Below are 19263 nucleotides of genomic sequence, written 5' to 3' on the forward strand. Positions count from 1 at the left end.
ACTTGTGTAATCGACCTAACTGTATTCAATCTACCTTGGCAGATGAAAAGACATAACAAATAAAAGCCAGTCACAATGTACACCAATGATCATTCTGTCGTTTCAACAATTTCATCCAGATTCATGCAATAGTTATATTATGATGTTTTTTTTATAGGCTAGCTGCTTTATATCAGAATCTCTAGTTTCTAAGAGGATCAAGAAAGATTTATATAAACAAAAATCCTAAAGAAAAACCAGTTTAGATTGACCCTATTACTTAGCCCACAGAAAGGGAATATTGAGAGATATTGGTGAAATGAAATTTCAAACAAAATTTTTTAAAAAAAAATTCTAAAGAAATCACCTTTTTACCACAATTTGAAAAGAGGCTTCTAATGCTCATGTCTACAAAGAAATATTACCGATCAAATATTGCCCAATTTATAAACATGGATGGGATAGAAAATGCATATTTAATAGATGTGTATGAATATATATGAGGGTCATTTATTTTCAAAGAGCAACAATTGACTAGCACTCTAAAGAAGCCGAACAGCTTCTTGGAATTTATATCAAGAAAGAAAAAAGAAGCAGAAGCAGCATTTCCAATAATAATAAATACACACCACAGACCAAATGTGAAAAAGAAACTTCTCAGAGTTACTATTGCTTTGATAAACAAAAGCATTGAAAAGAAAGAGGAAAAAGAAAATGAAGGAAAAACTAGCAAAAATACAAGAGAAAATAAAATAAAAAGTATCCTGCTTTTGCTCTAATTCTAATATTTTGCATAATGCTCAAAATATTCCAAGAATAAGACAGAATTAACAAAAGTTTTGATTTTTAAAACTGAAGCAAACAGTGACAGTTTTGAATAAATTGTGCCATATAATGATCAGAAAAGTGCCTGAAATTTCATTTAGAAACATTCCAAAATAGCTAATTTTGTTTTTCATAAATGGCAGATGCTGCATTACAAGAATTTAATAAAACATTCTGAAGGAGACTCTGGAAAAATTGATTGAAAATTAAATCTAAAAAGCACTAAAAACTACTTGAAATGAATAGAAAATAATTACATATACTCGGGTTTTCTATCCAGAAATTAAGAGATCTGAGCACTGAAGCAATATTTTACCTTGATATCCAATTAGAGAAGGTAATGATTTCATTAAAAGAAAAGGTAATGAATTCATCAAGAGGAAAAGAAAGCAACAGCAGCCTAACAAAGAAAATCAAGATTAGGAAGATTCTAAGAATAATGGCATGCACATGCTTCTCTGTCAAGAATTGAGAAAAAAAAAAACTTAAATCTTATGAATGAAAAAAAAATTAAGCTAATCATATTCACTAAAAATATGGACCATAATCTTACAATGACTTTATCAAGACAGAGTCAACCATACAAATAATTTTGAGAGAAAAGGAGTGAAAACAAAACCCAATTTTTGTAAATTTTATTTTAAAAAATTCCCACCCCATAAAGTCTTTAGCAGTTTTAATCTGAAATTATGAAGAAAAAGCTAAAATATTTAGCTAAAGCATCATTTTTAGTTAAGTGCATAATTCATTTTCACAAATAACATGCAAATAATATATTTCAAACAAAATAACCATGCATGTTTTCTTTGAAGATATTCTTTCTTTCTTTTATAAGAACCTGCATTATAAAAGTGTCAATCAACTGGCAACAGCATCTACATTGGCACATTGGAAAACAGGTAAGATACAGACTCTCCGTTGTGAGTACGCCGTACAGCCTCAGCTAAAATCATCGATATATCAATACACTGAAAAAGGGAAAGAGAAAAAAGAAGAGAATCAAAGAATATTGTGTGTTAGGATGCTAGCCACTGGAGAGATCATTTCAATAACAGATCATTCTGATGAAAATCTAAATGGTCAGCCAATAGAATGAACAAGACAGAAAACTAGTTTATTATTTTACCTATTATGAAGTCTAAACATCTTTTAATCTATCACATTTCTTAGAAAAGTTGGGATGTAAGAGTAGTAGAAAGATAAAACCATCAATAAGTGAACAAAGATGAATGAATGTTAAGATGTTGGTATCAAACTTAATACCAGGTGGAGAAAATGACAGCATAGTAGAATACATGAGAGGCAATTTGTATAATGTGTTACATATGGATCAATATGTAATAGGTACATATTAAAGATGGGGGGAGGATTGTGAAACTAAAGTGACTCATCCATTACCAAAGTTAAAAAAAAAAAACGAATAAAGGGTTTAAATAAAAATTAAATGATTAATGAAATGTAACGATAAGACATTTTCACAATTACACAGAAACATATTTTTTAGCGCATTTAACTGTAAAGTAAAAATAAATAAAATAAAAAACATTGAAAAGCAAGAAACAAAATTTGCTTGAGAATTTAAAATCTTAACTATAGATCCTACCTGAATTTTTGGTGCTTGTTTCATCCTATCATCTTGTGGTATTGTGTTAGTAACCACAACTGCTTCAAACTGAGAACTGTTAATTCTTGAAATGGCTGGGCCAGAGAAAATACCATGAGTGCAAATAGCATACACCTTAACTGCTCCAGCTTCAAGCAACCTGAAAATAACAAAAGGCAAATTGATTCAAAGTATCACAACCTATCGAATATGAAAACCAAACAGGTTTTGAAAAGTACTTCCCCAATCACTTTAAAATATTGAAAAAATTCAAAATTGACCATACACAAAAATATTCAATATGAATAAAGCAAAATTTAACAGAGTACAGAACTCCTCCCAAAACTCAACATTTTCTTTCTTTCTTTCACCAAGGTTTGGGATCGGATTACCATATTGACTGGCTTGGGGATATAGTTGCTACAGTAAACACTTACTCAAAGTGCTGCACAGTGAGAACCGAACCCAAGACCACATGGGTTGGAAAACAAGCTTCTTAACCACACAGCCACACCTGCACCTTGAACTCCAGTGATATAAATTTGAGAGAAGCAAGGTGATGGATTTGAAAAGAGTGTAAGGTTTAAAAAATTATACAAACAGCATGTGCAAATATTGAAAAACACTTACTTTCCAGCAGCATGACAAATGGTGCCACAAGTGTCTGCCATGTCATCTACCAAAATAGCAATTTTGTCTTTGACATCTCCAACAAGAACCATTGAAGCAACTTCATTAGCTTTTTTCCTTTCTTTATGAATCAGGGCAAAATCAACATTCAACCAATCAGCTATGGATGTAACACTGGTAGCAGTAAAAAAAACAAAAAACAACAAAAAAAAAAATAATACTATGATTACCATTTAAAGAACATGGCTAATGCTTACATAGATACTTAATTAGTTTCATATTTTGGCACACCAAGCTATCAATTTCAGTGGGAAGGGTGTTTGATTACATCAACCCCAGTGTTTGACTGCTACTTATTTTATCAACCTTGAAAAATACAAAATGCAATGTTGAACACAGACAACATAAAACCACGTTTGGACGGTGCTTTTTTATGTGCCACCAGCACTGGAGCCAGTCAGGCGGTACTGGCATCAGCCACAACTACAATTTCCATTTTGATTTCGATTTGATTGTGATTTTGATTTTACTTGACTCAAAAGGTCTCCTTAAGCATGGTGTATCACCCAACAATTCAAAGGTACTTTTTAAATGGGCTGGTTATGCGAAACTGGTATAGGCTATGGCTGTGAACTCACTTTAATTGCCGGGTCTTCTCAATCACAGCAAATCTCCAGGTCTCAGTCTCTTGTCATTACTATACTTGATAAGATCAGTCAAGCCAAGTTGTAGCTGATGCCAGTGTTGTTTGACGGGCACCTGTGCCAGTGGCATGTAAAAAGCTCTGGCCTCATGGAGACAGTGACAAGTGACCAAGACCTTTGGTGATACACCTTGCTTGTGAAGATCTGTCAAGCCAAGTGAGATTGTAGTCACTGCTGATGATGGTGTCACATAAAAAGCACCCAACCACAGAAATCATGCCAAATCAGATTCGGACCTGGTGCAGCTCTCTGGTTTACCAGTTTTCAGCCAAACTGTCAAACCCATGCCGGCATGGAAAGCAGATGTTAAATGATGATGATAAGGTTTAATTTAGTTGTGGGGGGGATTTTGTTTTAAATATTTTCAGATAATCATTGTTACATGCCTTATTCAGTGACTCAACCCAATTAAACCACATGGTCAGAAGTTCAAAACAGTACTACTTTCATTTCTAATGCATTACCAAGCGAATAACATTACATTACTTGCCTCAGTTTGCCAAACAGATACCTAACTCTTTAGCATTTAAACCAACCATATCTGGCGAATGTATTCTTTTTTTTCCCTCAAAGGGATTTTGTTTTATTCAACAGGTCATCAAACATGCAGAAGACCAATTCTTATGTTAACCTTTAAACTGGTCAGATGTGGCCCACATATTACCTGTTTTATGTTCAGGCTCTCACACCTACCATATGATATCATACTAAAAATAAACAAGCACATCATCAAACTCTCAATGCAAAAAGATAATGCATTAGAAATTCCAAACAATATGAATAAATTAGTATCATTAGACAGACTAATCTGAATGCTAAAGAGTTAAATAACATAAACATTATCTTAGTGTTTTAAAGAGGGAAAATGGGATTAACAGTTGTTTTTGCTGAGGACACTGCAAATTCAATGTGTTTGGATTCCTTCATGACTATTAGAAACAACAGTAGCAGAGATTATTAACTGCTTAACGACAGTATGACCATTACAGAAATCAGGTACTTGATTTACTTTAATAATTCCTTGTGGAAATAATTGCAATAAATCTGAAGATACAAACACCAGCAGCAGTTTCAAAATGTTTCTCGGATTAAATCTGTAATCTGGATAGGTCAAGACAAGCTAACAAGAGATTCTACTTGCAAGAAATAGCAGCTAAAACCCTCTTATATCATATCACTTTGTCACAACACATAGGAAAAAAGACATGATGGAAGGCAAGACGGAAATACTTTTGATCATTGGTCTGAGAGACCAAGGCTAACCTGTAATTAAACAACAATAACAAATAGAATGGAATATGCTTCTCAAATACTCAAATAACCAATGAGGTTGTTAACTATTAAGACCTCATAACAGGTCTATAGCATTGTCATTTTGTTTTCAACAAACTAAAGCAGCATGAAAATATCCTCCCTTCCACCAATAGTGGTAATGCTCCTGCAAGTTCTAGATGGAAGTCAACAAAACTACTAGATGCTAATCAAGTTCCTTCATTTGCAAGCATTAGCTGAGAATACTCAGATAAAGACAGCAGAATATTTGACAGGGTAAATTTCCATAAGAGACTGACTGTAATGATGTGTTAGATTGACAACAAACCACAAAGGTTAGTTTTTATTATTTAATACAGACCTCCTGGACTATATTAAAATTTTGAATATTAAATGTAGATGCCAACCACCAAGACTATTGCTGCAATTACTACTACCACTCACCGTTTTGCACCACCAGCATCAGGGGAAACTATTGTGCAGTTCCTCCATTCAGGAATGTTACTTTTGATCCATTTCAACACAGCAGGTTCAGCATACAAATTGTCAACTGGTATATCAAAAAATCCCTAAATATAAAAGAAATTATTTTTGTTAATAAGCAACAATAGAATTCCTATTTCAGTAAATATCTTAGATTTTTTTCAATCATAATAAAAAAAAAAAGTTAAAATTTTTACACTACAAAAATATGAAAGTAAGTGAACTGAGTGAGGTAAAACTGTTGGCTAAATGTTGAAAAAGGGTAAAAGAAATACAAAAAGAAAAATGAAATTAAGAGTAATGGCAATGATATAAAAAAGTATCTACCTGAATCTGAGAAGCATGCAGATCCATTGTGATGATGTGATCAGCTCCAGCAACAGAGAGCATGTTAGCAACAAGTTTTGCAGATATGGGGGCCCTGCTCTGAGAAAACAAATACAAATTAGTCACAATAATTTCAAAACAATACTTAAAGAAATTAGCATAAAAATGTTAAAATCAAATTCAGTATTCAAATTTTTAAAATTCTTTTGAGATATTAGAGAAAATGTTAGTTATGTTTTATACAGAATAATGGAATATATCTTGTTTAATGAGATAAGTAGATTAAAATTTTTTTGCATGAGTGAGAGAGAAAGAGAGAGGAGCTATAAGAGAAATAAAGGAGAAAAGAATGAAAAGAGCAAGAGAAAGAGACCATCTAAACTAGTTGCTTTTTCTACCTGAAAATATTACAGATACTTGTAGAATCATTTATCATGCCACTATGAAAATGCTTTCAGAATTTTAAACAACTGTGCACAAGTCCTCATAATTTATTTGAGCTCCATAATGATAAACACAGAAATGTGAAGTAAGCATGCAAACCAATTCTTGTCTCATATGTGGCAGAGAGCAAGTAAAATTATAACTGTGTGAACTCTTGAGCATATGCTACCATTACTTATAAATCCAAGTGTTCATTAGAAATACTGACCCTTTTCCCTCTGCTGCCAAATGAAGAATAACTCACTCAAATATTTATTCCATCAATGAAATAATGACAGTAATTCTATTAGTTGTTATATGGAAAGGTTGAAAACAGCTAAATCCATCTAACCAACAAGAACACCAATGTAGCAGTAACCAAATCTCCCTTAATAAAAAAGTTGCACTGGATATTTTCCAAGATACACTATACCAGGCAAAAAATTAAATCATTAAAAAATTATGCTAAATAATTAATAAAAATCAAGAATTCTAGGTCTGCAGATCAATTAAAAGAACTGGAACAGCTACAACTAAAGCCAAGTGATTAACATTTTGCTCACCAGCACCCACAAACGTTGACAAATTAATGATAACTTTATTGACTTTATTACATCAGAAAATATGCAGATAAAAAGGAGCATGATGTAATAGTGGCTATGGCTCACAAATACTAATTTTAAGTTCAGAATTTTGTCATCAAAACAATGTGGTTGCTAAACACCACCTCAGCCTAATAAAACAAAAAAAATCTGGCATAGATTATGAGTTCAGAGGGCTGTTCTATTAACATCTTTCGAATAGATGCAAGATTAAATTTTGTAGGAGAGCAGATGTAGTGTGGAGAGTAGGTGTAGTATACTGTGATTTACAGCTGTTTTGTCACTAGATACATTTATTTAGTTTGGTATAGCAACGTAATTAAAATATCCAAACTACATCTAATTATCTTGAAACTTTTTAACTCAGTTGTTGCAAATTATCTTAGTTTTGATTCACCTGGATAAAGAACTAGACTGACCAAGTTGGGATCTGGACAAAAAAAGAAAACAAAAGATGAAGCAGAGTAACCACAATGCATTATTTACATCAGTGTTACATATACGTAATACAGTGAGTTGCAGAACTTTGTTGAAAAGAAATTTTTCCAAGCAATCAGGACAAAAACTCTCAAGAATGCTAAAACAAGGCAGATAAGATCAGTTGATTAGTGAAACAAATATTTTCAAAGCCAATGTATAGAACAGGCCTAATTTAACTCCTCAGCAAAGTATATAGTACTCATATGCTAAATCTAAAGAAAATTTTTGACTTCTCGTAGCTTGGATAATCTAGGTTGATTGAAGCTTTCCAACTCACCAAATTACATATTTGACCTAACTTTGTTTTTATTGAGTGTGCAGAGTGATCCTCTGAAGTATTTTGTCTTCAACCATATCTTGGCTGATACAAAAATATTTAGCGTAGTGTGACACTAGCATTTTTGCTATCTTGCTTTGCTGCTTCCAAAATTTAATCCCTTAACATTTTGTTGAATGTCATATTTATTCACATTGTTTTGAATTAATAATGTATTTTCTTATAGCTTCAATATTTCAATGATGTGGTTATCTTTATAGATTAACCTAAGGGTAGGTGTGAAAAGCCATATCTGGCCAATCTGAACAGAGAACAGATATATCTTGGCCAGATATGGCCAGTTTAAATGCTAAAGGGTTAACACATTTTACATGTAAAATACAAATATTGGTGTCCTTACTTTGTCTTTCTTATCTTGGCGAGCATATGGAAAACATGGTATGACAGCAGTTACTCTACAGGCAGAAGCAATCTTGCAAGCATTGATCATGATTAATAATTCCATCAACATGTCATTGACTTCTCCGCATCCACTCTGTACGATGTAGACATCTTCACCACGTACAGACTCTCCTATCTCCACACTGAAATAGAAAAATTTTTTTTAAACTTTGATAAATAAAAGACTTTACATTTTCTTAAAAAATCAATATACCAACAGATCATAAATAAACGAATGATCAATGGAACTGCTGCAGAAAGACACAGGGACAGATTAAATTAGATGCTTTATATTTGGTTTCAACATCTCCTTAACCCCACCATATATGTGACCATCATGAATGAATCTTAAATTTTGCAGAAGCATTATTGGGACTTTTTACCTTTAAGAACTTTGTTGGGTAATGGAGAGCTTGATTTTCATTAAGGACTGAATCAACTGATTTGTACTTCTTAATGACTGTTGGAATCTTATTCATTATAAAGCTTGCACATTCATATTGAAGGTGAATTTCAGTACTTTAATCTATAGGTGTGAAGACTTAATGCATGCTTTTATTTCATCAGATCTTGTTCCTCTTGGAATGACATTCATTACCAGTCATTCCTGAGAAAACTAATGTAGCTTTATTGTTGCCTCTGATGTCCTATAACATCTTACCAGAAGTCGACATTGAGAAACATTTTTAAAGAATTGAATCATAAATATAATGCAATATTTTGTTTCTTTTGTTTTTAAGTCAAATGAAGACCCTACTATATGTCCAAGTCAAATTATTCATGCATCGCAAGTATGGAAGTAATTGGTGAAGCCGTTTTCACGTGAAAAGCAAATACACACACATCTCTATTTTATATATTAGATAGATATATATATATATATATTGATTATATAATCATCTAATCCACTGCTCCATTGTCTCAACAAAGACTTAATAAATATTGGTTAAAGACTATTCAATGTTCACATCCCGCTTTCAATACAGCCTTCATGATAAAAGTATTAAAATCATTTAAAGTTTAAATTACTAAAGCACAGAAATATGGTTTTATTTTGTTTTTTCCACGACTGCATATCAGATATACTTGTTAATTGTACATTGCATTTAATATGTAACAGTCAAACATATGAGCCTCAACATTATCACTTGAACTGGTAGGAAAAGCAACCCAAATTCGTCTATTGTATCCTGAGAAAATAAAAGATACATTCAATAATGCGGTACTGTATGCAGTCTGGAAGAAAGGGATGTCACAACTGAAAATTTTTATTCTCTGCTAAACCAGTACTGAACTTGGTTTAAGCAACAACATAATGCTTATTTATTCACATTGTTTCAAATTAATTCTGCATTATCTCATAGCTTTGAGATTTCAATGATGCGATTGTTTATTTTTAAAATGACATAAGATAGGTATAAGAGGCTGGATCTGGCCAGTTTAAATCTAGTCTGGACATAAGAATAGTTTAAACTCTCATAAACAAAATAAATACATATCTAGAAACAGGTGTATGTAACATCACTTGAATGATAGATGACTTTGCAAAATCCAATATTTACAGCATCTTTCTCTTTATCATTTATGAGGTCTCTCACTTAGGAAGCAAGCTTGAAGAATCATTACAATATTGGACAAAATGGTGAGCAGCTTTTCTTCCAGTTCTTTATGTTCTCGGGTCAAATCCCACTGAGATCAACTTTATCTTTCATCCTTTTGGGACTGATAAAATAAATATTAGTTGTGTAGTGGGATTGATGTAATCAACTTTCCCTCCCTACTAAAATTGCTGGTCTTGTACCGAAACTTGAAACCATTATTATTATCTTATTTGAATTATATATTGATCCTTAACAATTATGCATTTAATTAACTGTAAATACTGCAGGTTGTATGATAAGTCAACTTTTAAATCAATTTGAAAAAAAAAAAGTTATGTTAACCCTTTCATTACTATATTTTTAAGGGCCTTAGAGTCAACCTAGCAAAAACCAAAGTCCTAATAAGTAGGAAGGTAGAAAAAACACAAACCCCTTTAGGTAGATGGCCCTGCTCAATCTGTAGAAAAGGCGTAAGTAGAAACTCTATTAGATGCACCCAGTGCAAGCTATGGACACATAAGAGGTGCAGCAATATCAAAGAAGGTTAACTAGGAGGTTAGTTTTTGTATGAGGCAGATGTTTAGGAGCAATAAACACTGAGAATGTGCAGAAAACAACCTCTGTCACATGCCAGGGAGAAAAACTAGAAGTAGTTGATAGCTTCCGCTATCTGGGTGACCAAGTTAGTAGTGGGGGTGGGTGTGCTGAAAGTGTAGCTGCTAGAATAAGAATAGCCTGGGCAAAGTTCAGAGAGCTCTTACCTCTGCTGGTGACAAAGGGCCTCTCTCTCAGAGTAAAAGGCAGACTTTATGATGCATGTGTGTGAACAGCCATGCTACATGGCAGGGAAACATGGGCCATGACTGCTGAGGACATGCGTAGGCTCGCAAGAAACAAAGCCAGTATGCTCCAATGGATGTGTAATGTCAGTGTGCATACTCGACAGAGTGTAAGTACCTTGAGAGAAAAGTTGAACCTAAGAAGCATCAGTTGTGGTGTGCAAGAGAGACGATTGCGCTGGTATGGTCATGTAGCGAGAATGGATGAGGATAGCTGTGTGAAAAAGTACCACACCCTAGCAGTGGAGGGAACCTGTGGAAGAGGTAGGCCCAGGAAGACCTGGGATGAGGTGGTGAGGCACGACCTTCGAACATTGGGCCTCACCGAGGCGATGACTTCCGACCGAGACCTTTGGAAATATGCTGTGCGTGAGAAAACTTGGCAAGCCAAATGAGACCTAAATTCAAGGCCTCTGCCAGGGGTGTAGCCAGCCCACTTATGCGTACCCTTCCTTTATTGGACACGAAACTCAGTTTGCGAAGACCTGTTGGGGCAAGCGAAAGTGAAATCGTGATGGCACCTGTGCCCAGCGTCGCCTTCTTGGCACTTGTGCCGGTGGCACGTGTAAAGACATTTGAGCAAGGTCATTGCCAGTGCCGTTGGACTGGCTCGTGTGCAGGTGGCACGTAAAATATACCATTTTGAGCGTAGCCGTTGCCAGTACTGCCTGACTGGCCTTCGTGCCGGTGGCACGTAAAAGCACCCACTACACTCTTCGAGTGGTTGGCGTTAGGAAAGGCATCCAGCTGTAGAAACTCTGCCAAATCAGATTGGAGCCTGGTGTAGCCATCTGGTTCACCAGTCCTCAGTCAAATCGTCCAAACCATGCTAGCATGGAAAGCGGACGTTAAACGATGATGATGATGATGAAAATGCACACCTTATGAGTTTCAATTAAATTTTAAAATAATCATGAATTTAGACTAGTTTCATTAAACAACTGTAACTTTTTTACTTATCAACATATTAATGTAATATTTGGAACATAATTAAAGAAAGGGCTCTTAATCAATTCTATTGCATAACTTTTGTCCCAAAGTAACTAATTACAGGTAAGTCCAGGTAAACTGAGCAAAAGGTAAAAATATTAAAATTTTGTTTAAACATCATAAAAAATGAATCATCAGCTAACATTCAATTGGGTATGCAACAAAATTTTGATCTAGAAGAATTGTGCACATCACTAGGTTATCAGTTGAATTTAATGCACAACAGAACAAGTGTACCATAAAGGTGAAATAAACTGAAATACTGGAATCCACCCAAATCCACTGCAAGTTTGACTGAACTAAAAAAAAAAATCGGTCAAAAAATAATATACGGCCCTGGTTATGGTATGGAAGTGATAAATTCCAGACCACATCGTACCCTACACTATGCTGACTAACATTATTTTCCTTATATACAAACTAAATCCACAGCAGTACCCAGTATTTGCTTCACAAACTTTGATCCCCCATTTCGTAGGCTTTCCTGGCATATACTGTTGGTTTACATTCTGCGTAACAGTTTGTTTCCGCAGTGATCGCTTCAAACAAGCATACTGAAAAAAATAAAAGTCTAACGGTTTCACTTCCTAAGAAAGACTATGGATAGACCCCATCTCCTCAGAAAAATTGCTAATAAAAGCATTTTTAAAATCTTTACTTCATTCTGGTGTAAAATCGTCTTTGCTGTCTCTATCGCCGCTTTCAGTTTCTTCAGAATTGCTGCTTTCGGTTTTGGATACAGAAATATCCCATTCATTCTCGTACATCACATGCTTTTGTATCTCATTCATTCTTTTTCTCAATATCTCCATATTTTCCGTTGAAAAACCTTTAAATTCAGAATCACTGCTTGATAGCAAGAAACTCCTATCCATTTTCAAAGTTTGAAAAAAAAAATCGACGCCAAAAAAGTGTGGAAAAAAAATCTCCCAAAATTCACTGAGTTCAGATATCACGTCAAGCAATGTCGGATACTATAACTCAACTATTTACAAAGTGAAATCACATATTTTCGGCAGCTGTGAAGAGTTCCAATTGAATTGGGTCAATGAGGAATGGATGTGAATTTCAAAAGGTATAATTTAGCCAAGACAACTGTCTTACAATAAACTGGTTACAATATCCAAGGTACCTTGACTTTGGGGCACCTTAACTATTCAGGAGGGTGTTACTTTGTACAATGGCATAGAATGTGGTAGCAGAGGGGTGGTCAATAATCATAACCCAGATGACATCCAGTCTCCTTGAAGTGTAAGGAGTTATAGACTTAAACATTTGCATGAAGAAGACCCTCTGCTGTTCAGCTCTTTGCAGAGTTTCTTACTACCAATAAGCTGCACTCAATATTATCTTCAACTAATAAAATATTGGTTTCCTCAACAATACCTCTCTCATAGGCTGGTAATTTACTACAGAACAAAGCTCAGAAATCACCAAGAGATAAAAATCAAATATTCTAAACCTGAGTTGTTCTTTTTCTTTAGAACTTATATTTATTCTTAATCCATTGAATAGTGAATGACTAAAAAAAACACTCAACTCAAATCATGTGATGAAATTCTTAGTCAGAAAAATTAGTTTCAAACTTGCTTCAAGAAAAGTACATATGCCTCTCTTGTTCTTTTTCTGCACTAACCCATCTGACAAGAGCCAAATCTTACTTTATATCTGGCAAAGAAATTGCTTCCTACAACTCATCTTGCATTACTTTCTACTAAAAGATATGAACAGAACATTTTAAAGCTGTATATCAACTGAGTGATCTAAAACACTCATTCTCCTATATTTAATATCTGCTCTTCCAAGTAGACATGAACTGATTTAGTGATATCATCCTTGGAGAATTAGGATCAAGCAGCTCTGTCATGTAAGGTTGAAAAATATTCAGACATATAGTCATGAAGGCAATGGATGTGGGGCCAACTATCACTGTACAATGAAGCAGCAGTGATAAACTGAAATATTGTCTGATCATACCAAGCCGTTGGCCATAAAAATCAGACAGTAGAACATGTTCTTGATGCTTGTTTCACATATATCTATGCTAAACAATTGCATTAGATGAATGGGTAACACACATCTTGTGCAGGAGCTAGGGTCATTCATAGTGTTAATGAAGAATAATGTTGCCTTTGCTTCAACAACACCTAGTTGCTAATTATACAAGGTAGGAGGAGGTGAATGAGGAACAACCCAAACAAGTTACAAACCTGTAAGGTAGGTTTGTGCAGTATTTTAACCCTTTAGTGTTCAGATAACTCTGTTAAATGTAACACTTTTTCACCTTATAGCTTTGAGGTTTCAATGATGTGATTGTTTATTTTTAGAATGTCAATGTAGGTTAGGTGTGAGAGGCTAGATATCGCCAGTTTGAATATAAAACATGTAAAATATTTGGGCCAGATATGGCCAGTTTAAACACTAAATGGTTAATGACATGAGCATTTCTAGTCTTTGCAAGCTAACTGTCCAGGTTTCCTTCATCAGTTATAACTCTGCAGCATTAAGCATTTCAGGTTTATTGTGTAATAGGCCAAGTATATCTTCTTTTTTTTTTTTAATGCGTAATGCCCTTGTTTTCATGAATAAATTACTTTTAAAAAGAAGCAGGTGCAAACACCTGAAATGTAACAATCCATACAAAAGAATACCTTTAAACACACTACTGCACATACACACAAGCTAGTTTTCGTAACTGAGACTTAAAAAAGAAATTCATCTGCATTTGTAACTGTGGTTACCTAATTTAAAGATTTGGAAGCAACTGGTAAGTTTACTATGAAATTTTAATCAAAATCATCTGAAAAATAATAACTAGCTGGACCCATAAAAAATTCATGGAAAGCAAAAGATGTAGAAGTTTCAGGTGTGGAAGCAAGGATTAGAATCGAAGGGCCTTGGAGTCAACCTAGCAAAAACCAAAGTCTTAATAAGTAAGAAGGCAGACAAACCATAACTCATCCTCAGGTAGATGGTTCTGCTCGATCTGTAGAAAAGGCGTAGGTAGAAACTCCATAAGATGTACCCAGTGTAAGCTATGGACACATAAGAGGTGCAGCAACATCAAAGGAAGGCTAACTGGGAAGATAGTTTTTGTATGTGGCAAATGCTCAGGAGCAATAAACACTGAAAATGTGCAGAAAACAACCTTTGCCACATTCCAGGGAGAAAAACTAGACGTAGTTGATAGTTTTCGTTACCTAGGTGACCAAGTCAGTAGCGGGGATGGATGCTCTGAAAGTGTAGCTGCTAGATGAAGGATAGTTTGGGCAATGTTCAGAGAGCTGCTACCTGGTGACAAAGGGCCTCTCACTCAGAATAAAAAGTAGACTGTATGATGCATGTATGTGAACAGCTATGCTACATGGCAGTGAAACATGGGCCATGACTGCTGAAGACATGCGTAGGCTCGCAAGGAATGAACCCAGTATGCTCCAATGGATGTGTAATGTCAGTGTGCATCCTAGACAGAGTGTAAGCACCTTGAGAGAAAAGTTGAACCTAAAAAGCATCGATTGTGGTGTGCAAGAGAGACGATTGCGCTGGTACGGTCATGTGGCGAGAATGGATGAGGATAGCTGTGTGAAAAAGTGCCACACCCTAGCAATTGAGGGAACCTGTGGAAGAGGTAGACCCAGAAAGACCTGGGATGAAGTGGTGAAGCACAACCTTCGAACACTGGGCCTCACCAAAGCAATGACAAGTGATTGAGACCTTTAGAGATATTCTGTGCTTGAGAAGACCCGACAAGCCAAGTGAAACCATAACCGTGGCCGATGCCAGTGCTATATAACCAGCCCATTTACGAGTACCATTCAATCATTGGACAATAAACTATGCTTGCGAAGACCTTTTGAGGCAAGTGAAATCACTGTCATGGCCGATGACAATACCACCTGATTGGTGCCTGAGGAATGTTAAAAGCACCATTTGAGCATGATCGTTGCCAGGACCACGGACCGGCTCCCGTGCTGGTGGCATGAAAAATAAAGGAAAATTCGAGCATTGTCAATGCCAGTACATGCAGGTGGCACATAAAAAGCACCATTTGAGCGTGGCTGATGCCAGTACCACCTGACTGGCCATCATGCTGTTGGCACGTAAAAGCATCCACTACGCTCTTGGAGTGGTTGGCTTTAGGAAGGACATCCAGCTGTAGAAACTTTGCCAGATCAGATTGGAGAGTGGTGCAGCCTTCTGGCTTGCCAGCCCTCAGTCAAACCGTCCAACCCATGCCAGCATGGAAAGCGGACGTTAAACGATGATGATCTGTAAACAGTGTACTGGTGCCATGAGAAATGTTTGTATATTATGACCGTCTGTCTTTACGTTCTAAGTTCAAATCCTGCCGAGATCGACTTTGCCTTTTGTCCTTTCAGGGTCGATAAATTAAGTATTAGTTGTGTACTGGGGTCAATCTAATGAACTGGCTCCCTCCCCACAAAAATTTCAGGCCTAGAAAAGTAAATTGTGACAGTTAGAGAATACAGAAAGTAATGCAACACCAGTGTTTATATAATCCAACCAAGATATCTCAGTTACACAAACGTAAACGGAATTACTATTAACCTTAAAATGCACCATACATATTCAAAGAACCTTAATTGTAAAAGAAAAGGGACACAAAGGAAGTGAAAGAGAAAAAGTGAAATTGACATCCAATATTTGCTGTGTCTATGTATCTATGTACACTGTCTCTTTCACTCTCTCTCTCTTACGTCCTCTCTAAAACATTTAAAAACACAAAACGAACACTGTCTCTTTCACTCTCTCTCTTACTTCCTCTCCGAAACATTTAAAAACACAAAATGAATACCATCACCACTAAGTCTCTTTCACTTTTTCTCTTCCTCTGTCCTCCTCTCTCTTGCTTTACCACTTCATTGAAGTAAGTGTGATGCACACAACAGGTATGTACAAAAACAATAAGTTAGTGTATTAATATTATTGATGGTTTCTAACACAGGTGCAGGTCCAGTAATTTGAAAAGAGGGGATTAGTTGATATCTCCGACTCCAATTCTTGACTGGTGCTTAACCTGGAGAGATAAAAGGCAAAATTGACCATGGCAGGATTTGGACTCAGAACATAAAACATTGGAACAAATACCAGAAAGCAACTTCCCCGCAACTCTTGAAAAATTTTGCCAGCTAACACTTTTCTCAAGTAAAGTATTTTATTATTCCACAAGTCTATACAAGATCTAACATCAGTTTCTGTTGACAAGCAACATGTAAAATAATGTTATCAAAAGTTTGTCTCAATTTGGGTATTTTAGGTAATGGCACATTGTCTTAATCCTCACTAACATCTGCTATTTCTTCTGTTAAACAGTTGATATCCAAGGTCATCCAGAGCCTTGTAGCCAGATTCTGAGGTTTCCGGTGATATTTGCATTTTCTGTCCTTGGAAGTATCTCATTGTGAATCCATCAAAATTTCTGCCTCTACATCATACAGAAGTTTAACCCCTCTACCATGTATTGACTAGAGTATTAATCTTCAGTGCCTTCCATGAAATTGCATAAGAAGAGGCATGGAAGTATAAGACACTCCAATTTTAAAAGCACATATTCAAGAAAAGATTTTTATGCTGCCAAGTGGAAAATGAAAATTGTTGACTTTTTCTTTAAAAACCAAGGATCTGGATTTTAATCATTTAAAATTCATTTGAGTCCCTTGTGATCAGCTCAAGGCCCTGCAGTTGACCCAATGAGATTTGCAAAGCATTTTTCCTGGTGCTTTAACAATTTTACCAATCCACCACTCTTATAACAATAAATAATAGTGAACAATCCAGAAAAATAGCAATCTGTTTCTTGTTAGCCAGTTTGGAAAGCCAGCCTCTCTGATGCCTATGATTGGGATAGACTAAAATCCCTCTACTGTCATGTCCTCTGTTTGGGTTTAGTTTAAAGGTAAACAGAGAGGTGCATGATTATAACACACTAGTAAAATTACAGGTACTTATCTTATCAATTTTAATATTGCATCTTTTTAGCCTAGTGCTTTACCAGCCTCTACATAGTTTTACATTTTAAACTTCATTAGGCAAATGATTAAGCCTCGTTTTCAGAGTTATAATATATTGATGGCCTTGTATGGAAACATCCCAATTGATTGAACACCATTAATACTAAAACTGAAAAATGATTCATGAGAGAGAAGTGAGAAAAAGGACAAAATTCAAAAAAGTAAATCTTAAATCTACTACAGTTATCATGATCATGATTTAATGTTCATTTTTCCATGCTGGTACGTACTTGACTGTTTGACAAGATCTGGTGAGCCACAGGCCTGCATTGAGCTTCATGTCAGTTTTGGCATAGTTTCTACAGTATGATGCTCTTCCTAACACACACACAAGGTAAATTTCCAAATTGGGTTGGTAGGGATAGACAATTCTGGAGAAACTAAACACATCTGCTCTGAAGCTCAAATTAATTGACAACTGTTTGTATATTTTGCCTTTCATCCTTTCAGGGTTGATAAAATAAAGTACCAGTGATATACTCGAATCAATATACAATCCACTAATCTACCTCTTCTCAATATTGCTAGTATTCTATGGCGGCGAGCTGGCAGAAACGTTAGCACGCCGGGCGAAATGCTTTGCGGTATTTCGTGTCTTTACGTTCCGAGTTCGAATTCCGCCGAGGTCGACTTTGCCTTTCATTCTTTCTACGTCGATAAATTAGGTACCAGTTGCGTACTGGGGTCAATTTAATCGACTGGCCCCTTCCCCAAAAATTTCGGGCCTTGTGCCTAAAGTAGAAAAGAATTCTGCCCAAATTAGAAACCTTTATTATTAAGGAGTACAGTGATTAAACTGTTAAAGCATCTGACAAAATACCATTCAATTCAAATCCTACAAAGGGCAACTTTGTACTAACAGCTCATTCCAGCTAAAATGCTGGACTTGTGTCTAAATTAGAAACTTATTATTTTGTCATAGTAAATTTTTGTATCTTACTTCTTTAAAATTATAATTATTAAAAACAAGAATCCTACTGATAAGTAAATTGGGATTGAACAAGTTGTCTACATTTATTCGAAAATCTTAAATATTATTTTTGTTTTAATACTGATCTAGTACCCCGTCTTAAGAATTGACACGTAGAAGTGAACCAACATTTTTTTTTATTATATACTTCCGTTCTTTCATAATATATTCTTTTGTATTATGTGTGTGGTTAACAGTCTCATGGAATACCTTCATGAATGCAGGAACGTTATGCAATTTCTAGGAACCATGCACTGCATATGTGTGCGATGAGAAGGGTAATGCGGAAATAAAAAATAAATTGATGTTGTTATGGATACTTGAAACACTAGTGACCTCTTGTGAAGGACTTGTAAAGCGTCAGTGCTTTTGCAAATGACATCAGAGGTTACTGGCTACGAAATCGATAAACAGATGACTAATTCAGTGACAAATATATTGATATATTTAGTGTTATATATTACCAATTTATGTGTACCACAAGTTGTCGGATGATAAAACATTGTTCGTAACTTTTATATTATCAGACGGGATATTTAAGATATAAATACATGCCTAAGTTTTACTACTTATATATGATCCAATTTTTTTTTTCATCATTAACAGTAATTGCTGCCGATCAAAGGAGCAGTCACACTTGTGTATGCCAGTGTGAGTATGTGCATATATATAAAAAAATTTTAAATGACAAACCAGATATGGGACTTTCGTTCTTTTTTTTTAATTTTTATTTTCCCCTCATGGACCCTCGGACTAATGTATCCGCAGTTATCCATATTTCTCTA

At 35.2% G+C, this 19263-nt stretch overlaps 1 protein-coding gene across 8 annotated transcripts in view; it reads right to left on the reverse strand.

The window, feature by feature from the left end:
- The window catches only part of LOC106875582 (ribose-phosphate pyrophosphokinase 1), a 99621-nt gene that overhangs the window by 13103 nt on the left and 67255 nt on the right, over nucleotides 1-19263 (reverse strand). For 6 of the 8 annotated variants that reach the window (XR_008265724.2, XR_008265726.2, XR_008265725.2 and 3 more), the window contains 6 exons: nucleotides 8006-8189; nucleotides 5824-5922; nucleotides 5458-5582; nucleotides 3038-3211; nucleotides 2408-2567; nucleotides 1597-1772 (listed from right to left, as the gene is read on the reverse strand). Coding sequence is in view for 2 of the 8 variants with exons in the window: in XM_052973645.2 (XP_052829605.1) it covers nucleotides 1680-1772; nucleotides 2408-2567; nucleotides 3038-3211; nucleotides 5458-5582; nucleotides 5824-5922; nucleotides 8006-8189 (835 nt within the window). In the remaining 6 variants the exon portion in view is untranslated. The remainder of the gene's footprint in view (nucleotides 1-1596; nucleotides 1773-2407; nucleotides 2568-3037; nucleotides 3212-5457; nucleotides 5583-5823; nucleotides 5923-8005; nucleotides 8190-19263) is intronic. The other 2 variants (XM_052973645.2, XM_052973647.2) reach the window with 2 other exon arrangements.

The sequence above is a fragment of the Octopus bimaculoides genome, chromosome Z (genome assembly GCF_046866305.1).
Source record: "Octopus bimaculoides isolate indiv1 chromosome Z, ASM4686630v1, whole genome shotgun sequence".
Lineage (NCBI taxonomy): Eukaryota > Metazoa > Mollusca > Cephalopoda > Octopoda > Octopodidae > Octopus > Octopus bimaculoides.